Source organism: Cyprinus carpio, chromosome B7, assembly GCF_018340385.1.
Source record: "Cyprinus carpio isolate SPL01 chromosome B7, ASM1834038v1, whole genome shotgun sequence".
NCBI classification, from domain to species: Eukaryota; Metazoa; Chordata; class Actinopteri; order Cypriniformes; family Cyprinidae; genus Cyprinus; species Cyprinus carpio.
In genome coordinates this window covers 8,813,276-8,837,789 of record NC_056603.1, presented here as the reverse complement: position 1 = coordinate 8,837,789, position 24,514 = coordinate 8,813,276, and the positions used below count along the sequence as shown (strand labels likewise).

Sequence of the window (24,514 nt, the reverse complement as noted above, 5' to 3'; positions counted from 1 at the left end):
ATAAAGAAAGACTAACAATGCCCTCCGTGTAGTAGTAGTTTAATATATTGTGTATATTTCATTATTTGTATTTAATTATCTTTTTATTTGATTATTATTATTATTATTATTATTATTATATTTTTCATTTTTTGTATTTAATTCTTATTTTTTATTTGATTTTAATTTTTTTTTGGATATTTCATTATTTGTATTTAATTTTCTCTCTTTTATTTTTATTTTTTTTGCACAGTCTAAAAAGAGTATGCCAGACCTACATTTCACTGCTTGTTGTATGTCATATAACTCGTACATGACAAATAAAATCTTGAATCTAGTGTGCAAGTATCCCTTAAAAGGTTGTTGTCTGCTACATATTACGCATTTAAGCTGTAACAGTAAAACGAAAGTCTTACATTAGGTTTGTGACAAGGAACATAAATCTTTATAATCCTACCATGATTGTGGGCAGAGAAGAAATCACATGAAAGCAATAGTTGACTCCAAAATGAAATCTCATTTACTTATCCAAACGTGGTTGATGGGAACTGGGGCTGTTTAAAGCTTAATAATAAAAACAGGAACAAAAAAAAATCTCATTTATGCTTCTGCAAACTCAAATTGACATTCAAACATGGTGCACGCAGAAGCAGGACCGTTGACAACCTAGATATGCGTGTGAAAATTGACTTCTGTATAAATAATTATTGGTGCAAAATTCAGCACTCAAACACTTCTAAGGATGTAGTCTTAATTAATATGGTACATAGCATGAGATTTTAGCTCATCTGTACCTTTCTACAGACCTTTCGGGTTCCTTCTACTTTGTAATCACCCCTTTTTGAAGACATCATTACAAAAATGTTTTTCATTGTAGACAACAATGTCTTAGACATTTCAAAACTTAAAGATGTTCTACAACGCCGTTTGCACCGCGCTTGATCTTTTTAATTTGGTGCATCAATCTGTTAAGTCAGTGGTTCCCAACCCTGGTCCTGGAGGCACCTCATCACTAAGTTTTGCATGTCTCCTTAATGAAACACCTGATTCAGGTCCTCAGCTCGTTAGTAGATACTTCAAGACCTGAAATAGGTGTGTCAGAGAAAGGAGACATGCAAAATGTGCAGTGTTGGGGTGCCTCCAGGACCAGGGTTGGGAACCACTGTGTTAAGTAACTTCGTATAGGAGATCATGATCCGCACTCACGAGAACCGTCTTCTTTTTTTTTAAGAGATGCACGTAAAGAGACATGTCTGATTATATGTTACCTTTATTTAGCATGAGCCAATGCATTTCATTCTAAACAAGAAAAATTAATAAAACTTTACAACAAAACAATTGGACCCATCTGTTAACAAAAAAAAAAAAAAAAAAAAAAAAAGAGGATAAAAACTCTTAACGGGCTATTCAGAAGAGGAACTATGACTGGGCGTTGTCTGTGCTGAGCAGCCCCCCTGCTTCTGAGACTTGAGCTTCTTGTAGTAATTCTATAGGAGAGGAGGAGGAGAAAATTTAACTACATAAATAGATGTTCAGTCTTGAATAAGAACGGTACTATAATTTAAATAAGTACCACCAGTATTTTAAACCAGTAAGAAATTAAAGTGCAGTTAACATTCAGAATTAACTTGTACCTCCATGTTCTGGTAATGCTTTAGGCTACTACAGTGACTTTTCTTAGCAGTTTCCTCATTGCCATAGAATAGAGAGCAGAGTCTGCAGAAGAAACCCGTCTTGGGTACCACAAAGTCAACGCCTGTGAAACATGACCAAAAAAAATTTGAATTAACTTTGCTTGGTGGTAATGTTGTGATAATGCATTTGATTCAGTCATTGTTCAGAGCATTATCAAACAAATATATATTATATTTTTATATAAAACCAATAAGGTTGGTGCTGATGGTAGCATCATTTCTAGTGTATCTCTTACCAATGGGATTGTCTGGGTTAAACGGCGGCAAGGTGAAGTCTTCAATCAGAGGGGAATGAGAGCGGGCCTTCTTAGCCTCCGGTTCCTGTGTCAGCTCCATCTCCCGCCGTTGCTTGGACTCTTCTGCAAAGGAAAATGGAAGAAAGGAATAGGTAAGTACAATGGTAAAAAGAAAAGCTAAATAACTGTCAATGATATTAAACACCTTTGATAGAGGATTTTCTGTCAGAGACTGGTGTGTCAACAGCATCACTTTCTGACTTTGCAGAGTCATCATCTTTAGCTCTCGTCCTGTCCTCTTCTGACCCCGAAGAGACCTCTGCAGTCGATGATTCAGGAACTTTCACGGCTTCAGCTTTTTGCGGTTCTGGCTTAACCTCGAGATCCATGGATTCGACAGCTGCCGGAGGACTCTCGCTTACGGAAGCAGCTGCCTCTGGTTCACACTCCGCATTCGTCTCGGGCTCCTCTGCTTCTTCAGCAATCTTTGTCGCTCCTCTTTTACCTCTTGTGGATCTCCTCACTGACAGAGAGCAAAAAGAAGACAACCTGCTTGCCACTTTGCACTTAGAAATGCATCTAATATGAGGGTTTAATCAGAAAGAAACTGCTTTCTCTCTTTTACTCACCTGGGGTCTGGCGTGTTCTCTTTTTGGCCCTTGTAGCTCTCTTTTTAACTTGCTTCTCCTCTTTGACATCTTCGCTGAGTGGTTGTTCCTCTTCCTCCTCCCCAACTTCGTCCACAGTTACAAAGTTCATCTTGCGGAGCTCTTCAAGGTCACAGGCATCCTCTTCTTGGCTTGGTGATTTCACAGGCTCTTCTGGTATGATTGGTGTTGTGGTGCTTGGGGTAGTTGGCTTGTCTTCACTATGCTCCACTTCCTCGTTCTCCTCATCATCACCCTTGGCCTCATCCAGGGTTACAAGAGTCTGAAACGACAAAGAAGAGGTCATGCCAACTTAGAAGAACTAACCAAACCAAGGCAGCCTTAAAAAAAAAAAAAAAAACTGACCTCAGGATTGAATGAATAAAACTCCTCCTCTTCATCAACAATCTCATCCAGTGTAACTAGGCCTTGAAGTTCTTTGTCCAGCTGGTATTCTTCACACCCCATTTCATCTTCTCCAACCTCATCAACCGTTACAAGTGTCTCAGGCACTTCATCAGCCTTCGAATGCTGTTCCTCATTTGTTTCATCGAGAAAATCTTCCTCACCCTCACTGACCTCATCAAGAGTGACCATTGCATCATGGGATGGAATCTCAGTTGCCTCATCATTATTGTCCATCACTGGGGCAGAGGTTTCGGGCTCCTCGGGATGTACATCTTCTGATTTCTCTAAGGTTTCTGCAGACGTTGGTGGGCAGAGTTCCTTCTGTGAAGGAGAGGAAGTAACTGACTCGCTTGGCTCTAACTCATCCAAGGTCCCAATGTCAGGGTCTTCTTTCATGGTTAGAAGGGTCTCAACATTGTTGTCCATCTCTGCTGAAGCATTTTCTGCTACAGTACAAGGCTTGGTTGTCTCGTTCTCAATGGCAGTTTCCATCCTATCTGTTCCCAGTGGTTCATCGGCTATCTCTTCCTGAGACTCTTGCTCTTCTGGCTTTGGAGATGCAACAACTTCTGCAGCTGATGTGGTTTCTTCAATATTGGCTTCTATTTTATCTGCACATTCAATAACTTCAGGATTTCCTATCTTAGAAGCAACAATCTTGTCAGTTTGTTTTGTTTGATCAGCTGGATCTGACTCAGCAATAGGAGAGACTATGTCGTGGGAATGGGGTTCATCCTCAATCTTCTCATCCTTGACTGAAGACTCGGTATACGAGACCACAGTCTCCTCTGCATCATCCCCTACTTCATCAACGGTCACAAACTCATCAATGTTAAATGGAAACAGTTCCTCATCTTTTTCCTGGAAAGCACAAATTCTTAATCAGCAATGCCTATCTTCAGTCATTAGACTGCAGACTTGTTAAATTTTGACACTTACCTTTTCAGCTGTCCTTGTTTTTGAGTGACTCCTCGAAGGCTGTGAGTTTTTGCTATGACTCTATAAGCAAGTAAATCAAGCGGAAAGATTAAAATTTCAGAGTGATTAATAAAAGCAGAAACATCTAGGTACCATTTTAAACATCTTAAAACAATAGCTATTTACACTTGGTACACCTCACCCTGTGATCAGCATCATGCCCCCTTAAACGCTTTGATGGAGGGCTTGAATGCTTTGATGGAGGAGTGGACTCCCGCCTGCTCCTCCGTGAGGAGGAGGACCCAGAAGATCCCCCACGCCTGGTGCTAGGGCCATCTTCTTCAGAATTACCCCTGCTCCTGTGTCTAGATGTTGGCTCTTTCTCTGGGGACGAGGTGTCTGCAGGCTTACTCTTTGACCCAGAAATCGTAGACTTTTTCTCTTTCTCGTTCTGAATCTTTTTGCTCTCCGCTTGAGTAGTCTTCTTGGTTGCTTGAGCGGGCTTCTTTGAGCTCAACGGACCTTTAGCGGTTTTCTTCTCTGCAGCTTTTTTCTCCATTTCTGCCTTCTGTCTGGCTTCTTCTTCAGCACGTTTTAGTGAAGACTGTAAGCGACACTGATGGACAGCTAATTCAAGGGCCTTCAAAATCTCCTGCGTAACCGGAGGAAAGTCCAGAGAATTGTCGTCAATCTGGAAGGGCTCAAGCACCTTTTGAGGACTGTTTGAGGCACAAGTAACTGTGACTGATGAATTACTGACTGTCTGATCAGAAGTGGAGGGTAGGTCAGAGGCAGGATCAAAGGTTGGAATGGAGTCAGATTCAACAGCTGCAGGGACATGCTCTTCAGCAGGTTCATTTTCATTACTAGACTGAGGATTTATGTCCATCTCTAAAGGTTCAGTTGGTTTCAAGTCATTCGTTTGGCCCTCATTTTCAATCTTGAGCTTGTGAGTTTCCAAAACATCTTCTTTGACATCAGTGCCTTTGGTAGGTTCTTCTGGACTCTGGGTCTCCATGCCCTCTACTGCAGTTTCCTCACTGCTAACAGTTGAAGCACCAATCTCCATTTCTGACTTGGACTCAACATTATTGTCTTCTTCTAACTTTGATTTGTCAATTTTGCTTTCTTCCACAGATGTAGGAACCAGATCTTTGGGAACATCTTCAGCCTGCAGAACATTCTGATCGTTTTTCTTAAGCAATGTCCCTGTTTGATCAGTTGAGTCTATAGAAATGGAAGTTTCTGAGGAAGCCAATTCATGCTCTGCTTCTGCAGACTCCACTAAAATTGCAGGTTCTGAAGCGGAAACAGCCGATGCAACCTCAAGCTCTGTTTTTCCAGATTCTGAAGCAAGAACTGGAGATCCAACTTCATGCTCTGTGTTTGGAGACTCAACTGTAACAGCAGATTCTGCAGGGACCAAAACAGCAGATTCTGAAGAGGGAATAGAGGATTCAACTTCAAGCTCCTTATTCTCAATCTTAGATTCAGCCGTGGGAACTGAGGATGCAGCTTCATGCTCTTTTATCACAGATTCAGTTTCAGGGGTCTCCATGACAGTTTCATTAACAGCTTGGGTATCCTTCTCTGCTTTATTCTCAGAAGTAGTTGTTTCTGCATTAGCAGACCCATCAACTTTAATGTCTTTGGGAACTGCGGTAACTTTAGTTGCAGCTGTATCAGCATTCATCTTTTCATCACCAACACTTTCATTCAAACTTACTTCACTATCGCTTATAACAATAATTTCATCTTCTTTAGCTGCAGTACTAGCATTAGTTTTTGTAGCTTTGTCTTTTGTGACAGGTGGACCTGCAGTAGAGGCAGCAGAAGCTGCTGCAGCAGCGACTACCTTTTGGGCTTTGACGGTATTCGTTTTTTTTATTGTCGCTGCTGTTGTACCAGGAGGGTTTGCTCTAAGAGGAGAGTTAAACATGAGAGAGAAAATCAATTTGACATTTCCAGAACCGTTTTTATAAATTAAAAGCAAAATATTTGATTTCTCCCCTCTTACCCTTTTGCTTCAGTCTTCTTTTTAAACTGTTAAATAAATAACAACATGGTTAGTAGTATTTTTAATTAATTGCCTCTGTAAAAGCTCTGTGGTGATGCCACACATGTAAATGGCAGACAATAGCAGCTGAACTACCTTGACTGGTTTGGCTAGTTGGAAGCTAAGGGTACTGTTCTGGACCACACATCGAAACTTCAGGAAGCGAGTGAAGATAGTCCTAGCGGAAGTAGCATTCTCCATTTCAAAAATAATCTGAGATTTAAACAAAATAAAACAATATTGCAACAGTCAGCTAAGATCTCACATTTCTCTTTAATAATAGAAAGTAGATTTTACAAAAACTGGAAGATAAAGACAACATTAGTTTATAGTCACTACATTATTGTTTTTCCTGTTTCTCTTCAAAGATATTATGTGTGAGAAACAAATAAAAATAAGATTGTTTAATTAATATAGAAGTTGAATTTGAGGTGCTTACCCTGCCATTAAGAGGCAAAACTTTCTTGAAGGCACCATAGCGTTTAATTATATTCTCTACTTCCTTGATTGCCCCAAGTGTTTTTGGTACATTGCAAACAATGAGAAGGCGTTCTGGCAATGTGACGATTTCCTGTGGTCAGCAGGGAAAAAAGAGAGTCTGAGACATGATACAGGTGATACAGGATACATGATATATTTTGGCATTTACTTACAGGCGATTTCTCCATGCCCATTAGCACTCTGAATACTGACTCCTTTGGGGCAGATAAAGATAAAACATTCAGTCAACACTAACCAGAATAAATCAAGCGAGTATAAATAAATGTACTTGAGACATGATGCTCTCTCTCTGATTGACAACACAGAGAGTTCATTATTATTGCACTTTTAAGTGAGAACACAAAGTTCAATAAATTTGGATTATTCTATGTTATCCTCGGATTGTCCTATGAATTACGTAGAGATGGAGTGCACACTCACAGTGTAACTCAGGTCAATAGGTTGCATCATCATCTTAACGGTTATCTCATTGTCTTGCACTTTAGCTGGGGTCTCAGAGTAGGCCTTCACCATTGCTTCAACTGCCTCTGTGTTGGGCATCTGCAGATAGGCCTAAAAAAGTATAAAAAAATACTGTTAAAATATATAATACACTATAATATAATAAACGATATACATATTAAAATGATATAATATAAAAAAAACTATATATTTTCCTAATATTATTACCTTTTGTTGAGTGATTGCTATGACAGGAGTTGCAGTGAAGCCATATGGTTTAGCAAGGTTGGTGAGGTCATCCTCTGTAACCCCTTCCTCTGGAAGATTTGTAATCTCAACTACATTTTTTCGCCAGGGTATTTCCTGTAGTCAAAGAAAAAGAATAGAAGTAGATGATTTAAATTGAGTGGTTTTTATATGTGAAAGGAAAAAAACAACAACAAAAACAGTTTAGACAGAGAACACAAAATAACATACCTTCTTTACCAATTTCTTTGCAACGGCTGTCTCTGCCAAATTACACAAATAAATGTTATACAGATTGTCCTGCATGACCACAAGAATTACAGATGAAGACGCAGTCACTTACCTGAACCCTTAGCAGGGGGTTTAGCTTTAGCTGTCTGAACAGTCTTTTTTGGGTCGCTCAGTTTTCCCTTGGTTACTTGAGACGTCTTGTTGGGGTCGCTTGGTTTTCCCTTGGGTACCTGAGACGTCTTGTTGGGGTCGCTTGGTTTTCCCTTGGGTACCTGAGACGTCTTGTTGGGGTCACTTGGTTTTCCCTTGGGTACCTGAGACGTCTTGTTGGGGTCACTTGGTTTTCCCTTTGGTACCTGAGACGTCTTGTTGGGGTCACTTGGTTTTCCCTTGGTTAGGTGAGACATCTTGGAACCTGTCACCTCTTTTGCTTTTGCTGTCTGAGGTGCCTTAACCGGGTTTGCACCCTTTACTTTTGCTGATTGGATTGGTTTTGTTGTTGTGGTCACCTCTTTTCTGTAATAGGACACAAACGCATTTACAGAACCTTTTACAATAACACTTCTATGCATAATTCGAAAACACGAAAAATAAAAGTCAACAGTTATATCTACGTGCACTGCAAAACCACTGCATGCATGAGCACTTACTTCTTATAAGGTTTTTCGGTCTTAACAGATTTTCTCCCATCATCATCATCTCTTGCATCCTACAAAAATGCACAAATTGGATTTAACGTCAGGGCTTGGTATGGTTCATCTGTGAGGGCAATTGACAGAGTCAAACATACCTTCTCCATGCAGACTTTAATAACCTGCCCATGAATTGTCAGGTTCTTACAGTTGAGCAAAGCTTTGGCATCCTCCTCTCTCTCCATACACACTGAGGCCTGAAGAGAGTGCAAACCACATACGTTTGCAACAGCTACAACAACTACATTATAAATGCACATATTAAAAAAATAAAACATAAAATTAACCAACAAAAAAAAAATAATATTTTTTATTAATCAAGGACACATTAAATTGATCAAAAGCAGTGGTTTTACAGCTGTTTTCAACTGCGGTTATAATAAGAAAGGTTTCTCGAGCACGGAATCAGCATATTACAATAATTTCTAAAGAATCATGTGACACTGAAAACTGGAGTAATGGCTGCTGGAAATTAAGCTTGGCAGTCACAGGAATAAATTGCATTTTAAAATATATTAAATTAGAAAATGGTTATATTAAATTTTCACAGTACTACTGTTTTTATTGTATTTTTGAAGAATTAAATGCAGCCTTGGTGATCATCACAAAAACATAAAAAAAAAAAAATTGCCAAAACCAAACTTTTGAATGGTACTGTGTATTTTTATAAACAAAGGATATACAAGTTATGTTTCAATGTTCTGAGCTAAATACAAACGGCCACAAAAAAGTATTCAAATGAACTTTGTTGATATGAACTGGGCATTTGTGTAGGCATATATATAAATTACTAAATCTGACATAAAAATGTGAAGTACAAAGCAGTGAAGGCCACATTTTACAGAGAGGTAGCCAAGCAACTAATTAACTACCTGCACTGTGCTGTACATTCAAAGATTAATGCAAAATAAAACCACAAATGATAAACACATTATTTCTACCTCATTAATTGCCTTGAGGAGGATGGCAGTATAAATCTTGCCAAAAGGCTCAATGGCATCAGTCAGTTCTTTGCTTGTGGTCCAATAAGGAATTCCAATGAGCCTCAACAAACAGGATGTGCCAGGGGCATCCTTGGGTCTCGGTTCACATCATGCAGAAACAAAGATAGCAATTAGATTTCATGCATAATTATTAGTACAGATACACCTACATTCATCTCTATTTTTTCTAATGACCCTGCCTGATAGAAATACGACAATACAATCACCCTTAAATCTAAAGTAATGTAGGAACAAACAGCCTGTAACTGTAATAGGATGTACCTTTGGAGTGCTGGAGGACTTTGAGACAGGGGTTCTGCTTGCCTTGGAGTACTCTGCTCTCTTAGGAGAGGGCGGCCGTTTCCAGCTACTGCTGCTACTGCTGCCCTTTGATGAGGAAGCAGTGGAACTACTTTTCTTCTTTGCTAGCTCAGCCAGCAGGGCTGGTGCCAAGGATTTCACAACAGCCTTCAAAGTACTACTGTCTGCGATTGAAGAAAACTCACCTGTTGTAAGAAATGAACTTAACGCATTAGTACACCAAGTGATTTCAAAGCAAACTGAATATTTCACATAGCAAGAGCATTGCAATAAAAGGTCTTACTTGATGACATGAGTTTCATGGCCAATCGTTCACTACTGCTAGATCTCTGGTGCCAGGATGGGCTGCTCCGCCGGGGGCTCGAACGGCGTACAGGAGAGCGCCTACTGTAAACTGGAGACCTTGACCGTTGAGATGGTGGACTACGGGTCCTCCGTCTGTAAGGACTGCCTCGAGACTTCCTATGAGGGGACCGGCTGCGACTTCTGGAACGCCGGTATCTTCTAGGGCTTCGGGAGCGAGAACGGGAGCGGGAGCGAGAACGGGATCGCTTACGGCGGCTTGAGGAGTCATGGTGGCGCTTCGGACTGGGGGATCTGGAGTATGAGTGCGATTGAGTGTGGCGCTTTGAGCTGCTGTGTTCAGTTTTGGGCTCAGGTCTGTGGATGTTTGACGATTTTCAAGAGAATTTAAAAGCTTTTTTAATATCTGGACAGTTATTGTGAATTATAAGATGAATTTTATTTTTAGACCTAAGTGTCCAATATATGATAGCGATTTACCTTGAAACAGAGACAGCCTCAACATTCCAGTCAGGATATCTTTAATAACAAAACAAGGACATGATTTTCCGTTAGCAGTTTAACAAGAAAATATCCAATGGAATTCTTGAACAATAGAAGCCAATCAATAAAAGCACTCACTGTTTCCGAAGACGTCTACAACTCTCAATGTGAAGATTTGTATTCTGATGTTCAAGCCAGTCCTGTGATCAAACAAAAACGCTTTAATTATCAAAGTCTTTGCTTTAATTACCAATAGTTCTTTAAAAAGTGCAACTGATTATATATATAAAAAAAAAAGATTCACAAAATTTTGAATATGTAGTGAAAAACTTTTAAAAACGAAACAAAACAAAAAGAAATACAAGAAGTCCAAATACGAAACATCATAAAGCTTGTTAAATCCATTATAGTGTCATTAGAACAAAAAGTCCATGATTTTCAAGACAAAACTTTTTTCCCAACATGAAAAAGTCCAAGGCGTTGCTTCAGGTATTACGAAGACGGAGATTGCATTCTGTCTTCTGCATTGAGGAAAGTCATCAGGACTGCCTTCACAGCAGGTACAGTATTTATTTCAACCAGTCCAAAGTCTTAAACTAGGTTTCAACAAATGGTTTTTCATCACGGTTTTCCCAGGTTTCCAGAAAACTGACTGATAAAACTCCTTCTGGAACTGGAATTGGCTTGAAATAGTCAAGATACATTTGTTTTTCCAGCCAGTTATTATCTACTCTATTCACATCAGCATACTGGCTAATAATATTGCAACAATTAATAAGCAATTGAAGTTAACAAACATTAAAATTTCAGTACAGGTTTCTGACATTTTATTTAAATTTAATACAGTTCTAGCTCAAAGTTCATCAACACATTTTAAATGAATGAAACAGGAAGTGAGACCCTTTACATACAAAAAAGCAAGACACATTATGCTTTCAAAAGACACTCTACTGGGTAAGAAGATACTCACCTTAATCTGGATACATTCAATGTTACATAGAGAGCATGTATGAGGAAAGATTCTTGGTGTAGCTGCTGAGTAATCGTTCATCATGGTCGGAGTTGGAAGCCTCTTCATGGCAGGCGCGCTGATTGGAGGGGAAAGGAACGGGATCCAGTTGGCATTCAGACCTCTGGAGATATCGTCAACGGTCATCATAGGAAGAACACCAAGTTGAGGCGGTATCTGTAGAGGTAGAGGAGGTCGACTGGAAGGCTGCAGAATAGGCTGGGATGCAGATGGTCTCGTTTGAATCGTCTTGGAGGGTCTTGGATCTCCTGGTGGAGGTTTCTGAAGCTTTGGAACTTGCACAGGGCCTGGAGCTGGCTGACACGTCTGAGGATGCTTTGTGATGTCCATGCCACTGAAGGGTGGTCCAGAGACCTCCCTCACAAACTTTGGTGACTCTTTAGGCAGGTGTTCACTTGCATAGCCATCCGGGCTCTCCTCAGGATAGTCAAATTTACTAGAATGTCCATAGTCAATAACTTTGTTGTAGTCAGATCTCGCATCAACGTCCCTCTTCGCTTTACGCATTCGGATGTCTCGTAAAATAAACGGTAGGTTGTCGGGGGTCAGCTGATCATCTGGATAGTGGCTCAGAAGTTCTAGGTCCTCATTGGAGAGTCCAAAACTCGCTAGGATGCTGCTGGCACTTTCAGAGGTGTAGCGTGAAGGCCGCTGTTCCGGCGGAGGCTGGCTGTCCAAACCACTTGATCCTCCAACAAAACTTGCAGATGGGAACAGCTGTGAAGAACTGGAAGGACGGTCCAAACTTGAAGATGCAAAGTGCTTGCCTGGGGCTTGGAATATGGACCAGTCCACCTCATCAGATCGCGAAGTCCCTGAAAAGCCACTGCCGGAGGAAAGCTTTTCATCCCTTGCATCCTCTCTCATGCGGGGATCTGCTTTTTTGGGTTGCTGGAGAATTTGAGTGAGAAGGCGAACTTCCTCGCGGGCTCCCCGAAGGTTCCGGTCTATGGCGGCTTCGAGATCTGGGGAAATCTGCGACTGCCGCTGTCCCAGTGAGAAGGGCTGGTTGACCATCAATCCCCCGCGAGAACCGGATATGGAACCCGGGCCAAGACGGGCTGCCCCCAGCTCCATTCGAGGCTGTGACCCAAGACCATACTGGCCAGGCACAACGGGTCTCTGACCACTGGGGAACGGCCCTCCGCGGGGATTATATAAAGGATGCGACATGGTGACCTTGAGCAAGTTGAGCAAGGTCAAAGCAGGGGAAGCAATTGCAGGCGGAGTGACGCTTGTGCCAGCAATTGCATTCAGCTGGTGCAGTGCCAACTGAGTCTTTATCTGTGCCAGCTGAAGGGAGACGGGGCCTAAAAGCGGCAGACTCCCAAAATGCCTCAATGCAACAGGGGGCACACAACTTTCCAAGAACAATGAAAAGCTGGAAAAATTAGGAGGGGGGGAAAAACACACAGATAGGGTTATTGTTTTGTTGTCCTCATGTCCTCACACAGAAATGGCAAAAACGGATGCAACCATTTTCTCCTTCTGTCACACAATCTCAAATCTCCAGCTTCAGGGTTTTAAACAGCGTTTCCATGTCTTCGCTGAAGAAGAAAAAACATCAAGCAAAAAGGACAAGACAGACAAAGCAAAATAATATCACAGTTTAGGAGCATCTTCACACAACCTTCATGCATGTGTTTTAGTAGGTTTTTTTTTCGCCTGAATGTAAACAGGGAAGGACAAACATACCTCAACAAAGGACAACATGATAGGCCAGACTGATAATTTATAGATACTAGGCAACCGTACTTTATTAATAACCTGTCAGCAGTACTTTGACCTATTACATTAATGCTGGTGTGATGTGATTAGAGTCTGGACTGTCAATATTGTCCATCCCTGTCAACAAAGATCATTAAGGTGACTCTTTGTGAACAGTTCACTGAAAAAATTAAGGGAAGAACCTACTTCTGTTTAACAAAACAAAACAAAACCTACAGAGCCTTTGCACTGAACATTTCTGAAATAAATCAGTTTCTAACTGTGCAAACAGGCAGTGTTGCCAAGCCTGTGGTTTTACTGCAGAATTAGGCTACTTTTATATTCTTGCCAATGGTTTGTTGTCTGCTTCTCGTTTCTAGCAAGGTGAAAGCCCTGGAAGGAGGTTTTGACCCCCTGGTTTTAAGTACCAATTGGGCTCAGGTTCTGTTACACAGACTGGGCAAACCTGCAACCAGGGCTGCTTTTTTCAATGGTCTCTACGATCTATTATAGATAGCATATAATGCTTTTGGGACATGCAGTCCAGATCAAATAAATCAAAGATGTGAGTGGCGAAGCCCTACAATTCATCTCTCCTTATATCAAGTTTATCTAATAATAAAAGTGCAGAATAATCTAAAGGAAACAGCATAAACTACCAATTCTACATCTATAATGTTACATATTTGCAAGTTAAAACTAAAGTAAGAAATAAAAACTGTAGGGCAGGAAAATTCATCTTCCAACTTCAGATCTGTCTTTATTTGCCATAATCTTAGTTAATTGCCATTGCAGTTTGCAATAAAATGAAATTTCTAAAATGACAGATTTTTTTTCTTCTAAATGCATGTTATTGATCTTACTGCGAATTATTCACCAATCTCCTACATTTAGCTGAAATATTATTCAACCATTTTTGCTCATAAAACATCAAAACCAATATTGTGCATTAAGTTAATTAATGCAGTTTTGATTCTGATGTTGACGGATTAATTAAAAACATGCATGCACAAAATTAAAACGCAGCAGTCTACATATCAGAAATGAACAGAACGTAAGCAAAATCGCATCATCATCAACATCCATCTGAAGCCCTCAACCACTGGGTTTAGATTGCACTCTCTGTCTTTGGTTTTCTCAATCCTGCAAAACGAAACCGGCTCAGACAGACATGAGCCCGCCATCCAGCGACTGAACACAAAATGTCCTCTGAACATTAACAGACCGCCTCATACAGCAGCCATTTCTGATAACAGGCCTAAACTTGTATTAAATGTCAACCACTGGACATTGAAACGGAGACACTCTTCCGCTCATTATGAAGAACGACACAGAATCACAAGATGATAATATTATAACCCAAACATCTGCTTCGGTTCACCTCTTGACAAAAATAGAGCACATGTACTGCAAATGTAGAGCATATAACATGTAATTTGCATCTGCTAAAACAGATACTTGTCATGAGACTGAACAGCTGACCAATCGAGTGTGAGGCATTATACCAAAACAATTATCTATAACGCTTCCATCGTTTTAATGGGTGGGTGGGTGGTGTTTTTGTGGCCAGTGTGCCGCATACAAAGTAAAAAGCGATGTTTAATTGCATGAGACACGCAGTAAGAGTGATCTGATGAGCAGATAGGTCATGAAATCATCCCGATTTAATGCAGGCCTCTGGCTCTGCTGCTTCTCCCTCAGTGTGTCGTTTACCCCGATCAGTCGATGTCGCCATTTTTATAGAGGAAAATCATTTTATTCCACAAATCAATCACCACATTTACACTAGAAGGGTTCCCAACACAGGTGAGATGCACTACAATAACATACCTCGTACTTTAATATGCAAAATCTTACTGTGTAAATCCGACGAGGAAAACGCTCCGCTCTCGGGGGACGATCGGCTTGCGTCTCAGACGCGATCAAACGATCGAGGAGTTGAGCTACGAGTCAGGAAAACCAATCAAACCTGACCTCTAGCGAGACTGTAAAGAAGCACCGACTTCCAATCTTTAACTTGTTGTTCAAATATTAACGTATTATTCAGTAGGCTAATTTTAATAAAATAAATGTTTATTATTGTAAACAGCAGAGAGAGGGTCGTTTTGCTTTAAGGATGTCCAGGAGATGGCAGTGTTGTCCATCTTTGAGACTAGTCTGACTCTCTTTCAGTCAGGCAGAGACTGGTGGTTAAATCATCACGTCTAAATGTGGGCCTACAAACATTCCCACATACCTCAGTGAAGCTGTATATCTGTGTATTTTAGCGCATTTTAAATGTGTCTAAGGTTGCATGACTGATGACGTCATGGCACACACTGAGTGTTTAACAAAGCAGCTGTAAGTACTTTAATAACTGTACTTGATTGCTATATGTAGGCTTAGTTTTGAGGAATTTGTACTTTTCCAGAGAACTATAACTTTTCCATTGTGAAAGCATACTTCTGGCTCCTTATAAACGCTTTTGTGAACTTAGGATTTGGCTATTTGAGTGAATTAAACAAACCCACTGCCTCTTAATCCCAAAAATCTGTTTGTTCTCGAAAATGCTTCACTTTTAAATACTATAAACTTATTATATTATATAATGTATACTATTTTTACATACACAAATGATTTAAATACAAGTTCACTTTAAGAAAAAACAGTCAGGATTGCTGTATGTTGACGTTCTTGACGTCTAATCTTCTGCACAAAGGCAGATTTCTATTCATATTCTTAAGTGTATTTTTTTTTATTGTTATTTAGACTATTTGAGGACATTTAGTATGATATCACTGATGCTGCATTACCATAATCATTTGCTAGAAACATTGCATTGACTGCATTGTTGATTTTCAGCTTTAACTAACTCATCGAGTTCTTACCTTTAGAAAGAGTATGGTTGGGAAGCTAGTAATTTCATGACTGAAAGAGTAATAAGAAAGCTGTTATTCTGCTTAGGTGAAATTTATGCCAAGTGTTCTGGCTTAGACTGGAAAGCAACTTTATTTAACCCTGATTACATCATGTAACATATTATTTTGACCATTGCTAAACATTTAGATATAAATAAACATGAATAAACAACGTTTCCTTTATCTGTCTGCAAATATTTCCAGTACAGTTTATTTTAGATGCTTTTTTAATGTTTAATGTTAAAATATATAAGCTCATAATGTCTTACTCGAGCAATAGACTAAATCTTATTTTATAGTTGTTTCATAGAAAGCCATTAGCTTCAATGGAACATGACTGCTTATCCAATCAGGTGCATTTTATTTTGTATTTTTCAGTTCTGTAAGAAAAACACTCTGATCTCTCTTTGGCCATCATTTCAGATGAGGCTTCTCTAAGTAGTCCAGAGTAGCATGCTGTCAATTTGTGAGAGTGTGAACCTGTTTTCATACATGTCACATTTTCCTTGCTGATATACTGTATAGACTACTATTCAACAGTTTGAGGTCAGTAAGACAAGCCAAGGACACAATAAACTGATCAAAAGTGACTTGTTACAGTAAATACTTGTTACAGAAATCTAGATCTATTTAAAATCAATTCTGTTAATAAAAAAAAAAAAAGTATCACGGTTTCCATAAAAAAAACAAAAAACAAAAAAAACATTAATCAGAACAACTGTTTTGAATGTTGATGATATTAAGAAGTGTTACTTCTTGTTACTTCTTATTTTAAGCACAAAATCAGCATATTAAAATGATTTCTGAAGGATCATGTGCCATCATAGGAATACATTTTAAAATATATTGAAAGTATTTAAGCTTTTTATTTACAGTTATGTAAATTGCAATAATATTTCACAACATTACGGTTTTCACTGCATTTTTGATTAAATAAGTTCTGCCATGCTGTGCATAAGAGACTTCTTTCAGATATATTTAAAAAATCTTACTGTGCTTAAACTTTTGATTTCAACAGTAATGTAGGTTAGTAAGGCTACTCAGTTATGGCTTGCTCATTAAGCCTTTTTTTTTTCTTTTTTGGCAATCCTAAACTCACACCCTGAGTATTTACTGTGCTTGACCACATGCTAATCTACTGGGCAGGACTTGAGATCAGTTAACTGGGAGAACAAGTCTGTGTTCTGCTTCCCAGAAACATTATAAGTGGACTGTAGAAGGGATTCACACCAATGTTTTCTACGATCTATTTAGGCTTCTAATGCTTTTGGGAGACTCAGCACTAAACAGTTAATTGCAGTGAAAGACACAGAAGAGAATATTACTTTGCTTCTAATCTTCACACTCATCTAAGTTTTCCTTTGTCCCTCTTTTTTCTTCCATATCTTTCTCACTGGCCCTGGTTTACATCCAGGTCCAGCATAGTGACAGACCAAAATCATTCAAGCACCAGGGGCCAATTTCAATCAATAACAGTTTGGGCACATAGAGAGAGAGAGAGAACTGGATGCATTGCAAACACTCAGACATGAGCGACAGAAAGAAAAAGAGACATGATGAAAGGTGTCATTTGCACTTCAAGCAAGAGCGTGAGAGTTAGATAAACGGTTCACCCTTTTCATCCCGTCCCCTTCAAGCATTATTGTGGCACACGACTTTGCACGTACTGTAGCTATGTTATGGGCAGCTGGCATGACACCATTTGTCCTTGTCTGGCATGGCAGATGATATGGACTGTGAGGGGGTCCCGTTAACAGATAACTAATTAAATATAAGAATAAATGCCCTCCCGGGGTTGGGGGAATAACTACCACTCAGCGCTACTGAACAGACTCTCCCAGGAGCCCTTCAGTTCTTAAAAGGTCACAATAACATGATGTCCTCATGGCAGATGGAGCTCAGGCTACAAGTATTTTCAGTCTGCATGTAACTCGCTGGGTCTTATTTTAGACGTCTAGGTTTACTGTGTCAGATCAAAGAATAATTGACATCATATATTGTGCATTCTGTTGTTTATTATATATTAAAAATAGATTAGTTTATTATTTAAATAAAACAATTAGCTGCATGGCTGTATGTCTAAGATTATTTATGTTCATCATTTTGTTTGTCTTCGTGTGTATGACACTGTGCACCGTCTATATGTGACTATTGGCCATGTTTTATGGACAGGCCACTTGCAACGAATTCTGATTGATCAAGTAACATTCAATTTTAAATCATATTATTATGATGGTTATTATTATACATTTTAATATGAAAAGCAGATTTTGTTAGTACATTAATATTATATCACTTAAAGGAATAGTTTCTCTAAAGATCTTGAAACATGGATTTTTGAATCATGAATCATTTGCTTCAGTCAAGAAAATTCACCCTGACGCCATCCAAGATGTAGATGAGTTTATTTCTTTATTGGACCAGATTTGGAGAAATTTAGCATTGCATCTCCTGCTCACCAATGGATCTTCAGCAGTGAATGGGTGCCGTCAGAATGAGAGTCCAAACAGCTGATAAAAACACCACAATATTCCTCAAGTAATCCACATGACTGCAGTCCATCAATTAACGTCTTGTGAAGTGAAAAGCTGCATGTTTGTAAGAAACAAATCAATTACAAACATTTTTTTTTAAACCGTTATGTCTGGCCAAAATACAAGTCCATATTAACACTTCCTCCAGTGAAAAAGTCCATCCCCTGTTTTCTTTCACCAACATATTTGCTTAGAACTGTTTTCACTTGTAAACTGTGTTTGGTCTGTGCATATTTCTCTCCTGTTTCAGACTTTTTCACTGGAGCAGTATTGAATAGCAGTATTGAAGAGAAAGTACTCGTATTGGATTACTTGTGGATCATTGTGATGTTTTATCAGCTGTTTGGACTCTCATTCTCACGGCACCCATTCACTGCAGAGGATTCACTGGTGAGCAAAAAAATCTGTTCAGATGAAGAAACAAACTCATCTAGATCTTGAATGAACTGAGGATGAGTAAATTGTATGCTAATTTCCATTTTTGGGTGAACTATTTCTTTAAAGAAATATATGGTTATATTAATGTAAATTTAATGTTAATGTTTGGTTTGGTTGTTAGCATGAAAGAACATCTTCTCACAGCATGATTTCTTATGGATATCTGCTGGTTAGCTCAAATGTGCTGGTTAATGTTTCCGTATTCAGATCAAGTGGGCTTTGGTCTCGTCACCCCATCCGAAATGATTTCATTCAGCACCTCGACACCTTCTATTTCAGAGTATAGACACACACGGATAAACACTTACACACCCTCATGCAAACACAACCCCTTTAACCTTCTCCCAGACCCGCCATTTCAGAATTGTGCTGGCGAGGCATTTCCTGGTAACAGTGTCCCCAGATATGTTCACCATCTTTTCTGCTGTAACTGAAAACAGCTTGCTCCTTATTTCAGCTGTCCTCATCTAACCCCTGTTCTTCCAAAGCTTGTTCCAGGTTCATGTGTTTGGTAAAACTACAGTTTTTTGAGCTATGGTGATTTGTATAAAGTCTCTCAAGTTTAATATTTTATAGGTTAATCAGTTTTAACAGTAGTCAAAGTTATATAAAGTTGGTGTAAGTAGTAAGCAAGGCATAGTCCAGTAGGTAAGCTGTGAACACCCTGTATTTGCACTTGAGGTTTGGGACTGACTGTGTTGACATGACACCCTTTAAATCAGCATAGCTTCTCTGATTTACCCTGCACAGTGTTCAAGAGTGTCTGGCCAGTTAATGGAACCATCACCTAGCCCTTTACTACTAAAAACGGTTACATTCATTAATCATCTTGTATAACCATTTTTAAGCTTTGCAAACATTTTTTTATGCCTGCACTATAAGATGTGTAATTCTAGTTGTGGTACTGTAAGGGCCACAAGCTCTCAACATGCACACACACAATCACTTTAAATCATGCATGCCCATAAAACATATCCAAAAACATATGTAACCTTTCTGAAGGAGGAACCCATCAATCTTGTTTAGGGGCCCAGATATAGATATCCGCTAAAGCCCATCTACGGTCTTTATGGCATTAAAACTGAACCAAGGCCGAAAGCCAAGGTCATGCCAGCATGTGCTAAGAACATATTTGTGGATCGTACAGGATATAGCATATAGATACTGTATTCGAATACATTTTTATGATAAAATTTTACTTTTTTTCCCATGTTGGTTGTTACGAGGTAATGTCACTCTGTCCAGTGTGAAAGGTGAAAAGGAACCACATGAAACTTTCTAGTATTCAGTTTCTGTTAACAGCTAGTGCCATGAGACTATGATTAACACGTCTAATTCTGCCAATGGACCTTGCAAGGTGTTCGTCAGACTTTGCTTCCCATATTTATCTTCAGTTTGACTCCGTCAGCTGATTTTCCTTTTCGTATGTTGATAAATTGAATAATTCATACCTTCCAGAATTGTAAGTAAATAGTTACCACACACACAGCCAGTCAAATGTTAGCAATAATTAATAATTTCTGAAGGATATTGTGACACTGAAGAAGACTGGGGTAATGGCTGCTGAAAACTGTTTTGCCATCACAAGCAAACAAACATCTTTTAAATTGTTAAATATTTCACCAAATTAATTTTACTGTATTTGCGATCAAAGAAATGCAGGGAAACCATTAAAGACTTTTTCCAGGAACATTAAATATCTTAATTATTCCAAACTTTTGACTAGTAGTGTACAATTGTTTTTTATTTTTAATTGCTATTTTATTGGTTTTAAAATAGGTATTAATATTCATCACACTTGTAAATGGCACTTTAATTTTTTTAGCAGCAGGATGAAAACCAATGTTGCGTCAAGACCTAATTTGGATGACATAATGATAAATTAGTTGGCTTTTCTGCCTCATAAATCTCCAGTTTTAAAGGCATGCATTATTTTTGGACACCACAGAGGTGTCCAAAAAGTTTACTGTATGTGTGAGGTCCACAGATTTGGCCATTTAGTTTACAGTATAATTGTTTGGGCATTTTTATGCTGTTTTGAGGTATATACAGAGGAAAGCAAATGTAAGAGGGAGAGGAGAGAGGAAAGAATCTATAATCTCATGGTATTTATTTTGTCAACGTTCAATCAATGGCATAAGCCTGTGGCTGTGACTGCTTCCAGAACAAACAGACCAGCGTCATAAATCTGTTTCAGACTGTGTTCAGACTTTCGTCAAGCCATGGGATCATCACCATAGCTTCATATTCCAGGCCATATCACTGGACTCAATCAGATGACAGAGAAGCGACAGCAGATTGTCACCTTCTATAATACAACAGTCCATATAATTGTTTTTGGAAGATTCCTTCGCTTGCATTTTATCAGAACTAAACTGATAGTCAGCTAGCAGGTGAATGATGAAGGTCATCATTCAGCATGGTTTAGCTCACCATCTCTTAAGTCATGACCCTTTGCTGTTTGCTGAATTTACGAGTGTAATCATGCGTTGTGTGTAGCTGCTTTATTGAGTTTGCATTCAGCTGCTTGACATGACTGGCCCTTCAGCTCAAGGGTCTATTTGGAGCGGGCAGCTTGTTGTGGTAGTGTAATCCAGACAGACAGCAGGAAGACATTGTGTTCTTTGCCTCATGTGCTTTGTGAATGTGTCATGATTATCTAAATTCCAAATTAGTTTGCTATCAAGATCAGTATAATGAAAATGCAGATTTCGATGATCATATGACACTGAGAATGATATGATCGATTAACAATATTGAGGTTAATAATGATATTTCTGCAGTGATGATGAGGACAGTGACAAGAAAACAAACGATTTACAACTGAAAGATGAGCTGTCATAGTGTGTTGGGATGGAAATGGCATATCAGTTTGAGCATAATGGAATTTACAAGAATACCACAGCGGACACATTGTGGGCTTCTCCAGACAGTCTCTGCCTCAGTCCCTCACAACCATTGTGTGCAAATGTCAAACGCACAAGTCACGGATTAGCAACAAGCTTTCCCACTGTGCTGTTTTCTCTAATTGTAAGTTACAGTTACATGTTACATTAAAGCAGTAACAATGAAAGTAATCTGGGCAAGGCCCCTTAAAACTGTAAAAGTGGAAATATGAAGGTTGTATGTTTAAGCACATGACTCAATAAGTACAAATCATTATTATTCATGTTGTAATGTAGACTCCAGCCCCTCCCCACTGCCCTAAAGCAAGTAGAAGATGAATGGATAAAAGGAAGGAAATTGTCATTATTTTTGAGGTAAGACAACTTTTGTAGGCAGTTAACATCTATGCATTAATGATATGATTGTGGATGGAGTCTTGCTCATTTAAATAGTCCTTTTCATATAGTTCATGTATTTATATCATGTAATTTTTTTACAACACAAATGCTGTCAATAGAGAGAATTTGTATTGAATCCTGAATATTTTTTTGACAGGACAACGGATTGAACACAATGAAGTCAAAACTTTTTTTTTTTTGGCAATTTAATGTTAGCCTTATTTGTTCATCTTTTAAAACATGTTGGTTTGTTAATCTACAGAGTATCAGAGTTAGATTGTGTTAGAGCAATGCACTTATGGTCACTGCTCCAGACAGCAGAGGAAGATCCATTGTTAGCGTAAAGAATAGGGGAGGAGAAAAGGATGTGAATTGGAGAGAGAACAACAAAATCCTTTCATCCACAGCATTTATGGGTTACATCAACCAGTTCAGATGGGGATGGAGGGGAACATACCAAAGCAACAATCAGTCCATAATCATGGTACTTTATAAGTAGTCCTAATAGTAAATACTGCTTTGAATTAAATGTACAGTACCTAGATTTATTTGAAGATTAATTTTGGTCCTTGTTTTGTTTTGACTGTGTCTTTCATTCAGTTTAATGTGGGAGATCTTGTAGGTGTAATGTTATCTGAACCAGTGTTAATCTGGGCTGAGTGACAAGAGGAATGCAACATGAAGTAAGCAACCGTATCCTCTAGTCATGTGATCAAGAGAATAAATCTAGGCCCCAAATGTAAAGCTATGAAGCTCGCAAGAACAAAGGGAGTGTTCATGGCGAAATAAAATAAAAGGTAACAGTTTCTACAGTGTACTTCAGATATATTAAAACAATTACCATGTTGATTGTGGCATTATATTACAGACTTGTCTATAAAGCTCATGTTGGGTTAAAAGGTTCAAGACTGCATTTTATACATGATTATGACATTCCTTTGCATAGTAAACTACAGACACAACAGGTGCTGGTCCCTGCAGGCTGCAGAAAACCAACCCTTTGAGCTTCTTGTTTTTCATGCTAGTTGGTCTAAGGGCCATTATAAATGAATACAACATGGATTATATAATTAGACTATTGCTATCAGGGGATACTGACTCACACTAAAGGAATGAAACCAGACATGACTAGACTATGATAATAGATGCCTTCACCAGCAAATTTGATTTGATGTGACATTGCCAAAAATCTTTTTAAAGACTTTGCAAATCATATTCAAATGAATGCTTATTCATTTCATAGAACTACGCAGCAGAAAATCATATTCTTTAATGAGTATGTTTGCCTTGTTTATCGGTTAAAATGTGTAATAATCATTAAAACAAAATACATGTAACTGAGCAACAGCGTAAAACATTAAGACTTGTTTTCATAGACTGTATCTTGAACATTAGTAAATTTTGTACTGGGAAAAAACTTGAACTTACAAAAGCAAGTGAAAATTAAGACAAAATACACTCGAGATACATCAAGAAAACAAGCCTTTAGTAATAATTTAAATACATTTATCTTGTTTTAAGGATTTTTACAAGTGTTTTTTGCAGTGTAGGTAAATAATCACTGATATCCATTTGAAAAGTTGTTCTAACTAAAGTCGATTCAATGTCAACATAAAGTTTCAACATAAAGCAGGCACATGAGTAGGACACAAAACGCAACAAATCTCACATCCAGACAGGTTAGTGAATTAAACAGATTGAGAGGGGAGACAAACACAAATGACATTTCTTAATCGTCTTTGTTTCAGAGCCACACATTTTCAGACACAAGTAACACTTAAGCGCTGAATCTGGATCAGCTCCTAAGAAATCACAACTGATTTAAAATCAGTTTAATAGGTTGGTTTTAAAACAGATCTCCACTTACCTGTTTGGGGTATTCGGTTGCGAGAAGAGAGCCAGGCTATTGGCCGGTTTGTTGACATTGTTACTTGTGATAGCATTTGTTGAGCCATCTTGGGAATTTAGTTTCTTATTTCTCTTTATCATGCTTCTGCCCCTAAAAAGCTGAATGGAGGGCAAATGTGCTCCTGTAGCACTCACACCTGCTCTGGGCCTCAAAGGGACCTTAAAATCCACAAATAAGCCGACGCACAGGAATACAGAGTCTCAGCTTCACAAAAAACTTTCAGAAGGATGAAAAAATGGTTGTTGTGGATAGTGTTATGATAATTGATTGGTTGCTGATCCTTACCTGGAGGTGGAAACAGGGTATTGTTTATGGGTTGCTACATAAAATGATTTGGTGAAAGGGCAATAAATAATTGTAATGGGTCACAAAAAGGCAAAAAAAAGGCCCAAAATAATAACAATATCCAGTGCTATGTAGGTAGAGAATCTTCATTAGACGTCCATTCTTCAGCAAATGATTTGATAAATTCAAGCTGGCATTGCCTTGTTGACAAAAATGACAGTTTCATATGTTGCAAATACTCCTATAAAAAAAGCAAAGTCTCAAAACAAAGAACTTCTCCATCCTAGATGT

The 24,514-nt window shown here is 38.7% G+C and overlaps 1 protein-coding gene and 1 long non-coding RNA gene across 6 annotated transcripts; one reads left to right on the top strand and one right to left on the bottom strand.

The window, feature by feature from the left end:
• Positions 1–1,231: 1,231 nt before the first annotated feature.
• On the bottom strand, positions 1,232–24,158 carry LOC109109228 (zinc finger protein 638-like). 5 transcript variants are annotated; one of them, XM_042727073.1, is made up of 26 exons: positions 23,897–24,158; positions 11,110–12,550; positions 10,278–10,339; positions 10,137–10,175; positions 9,637–10,013; positions 9,315–9,538; positions 8,991–9,134; positions 8,148–8,246; positions 8,008–8,066; positions 7,747–7,873; positions 7,470–7,662; positions 7,358–7,389; positions 7,109–7,243; positions 6,860–6,991; positions 6,592–6,633; positions 6,378–6,509; positions 6,035–6,151; positions 5,900–5,925; positions 4,085–5,801; positions 3,904–3,963; positions 2,923–3,825; positions 2,539–2,839; positions 2,115–2,432; positions 1,910–2,032; positions 1,614–1,735; positions 1,232–1,466 (listed from the first exon to the last, which is right to left on the bottom strand). In XM_042727073.1, exons 1-26 carry the CDS (start codon positions 24,016–24,018, stop codon positions 1,383–1,385), a joined length of 7,131 nt encoding a protein of 2,376 aa, XP_042583007.1. In that variant the 5' UTR covers positions 24,019–24,158; the 3' UTR covers positions 1,232–1,382. The 5 variants fall into 5 exon arrangements, with proteins under 5 accessions (XP_042583007.1, XP_042583006.1, XP_042583009.1 ...); XM_042727072.1 differs by having other exon boundaries at positions 7,470–7,873; positions 23,897–24,157; XM_042727075.1 differs by lacking the exon at positions 23,897–24,158 and adding an exon at positions 14,734–14,864 and having other exon boundaries at positions 7,470–7,873.
• On the top strand, positions 21,748–22,820 carry LOC122137926. The gene is made up of 3 exons (XR_006155139.1): positions 21,748–22,005; positions 22,437–22,513; positions 22,630–22,820. It is a non-coding gene; the product is annotated as an uncharacterized LOC122137926 (long non-coding RNA).
• Positions 24,159–24,514: the final 356 nt, after the last annotated feature.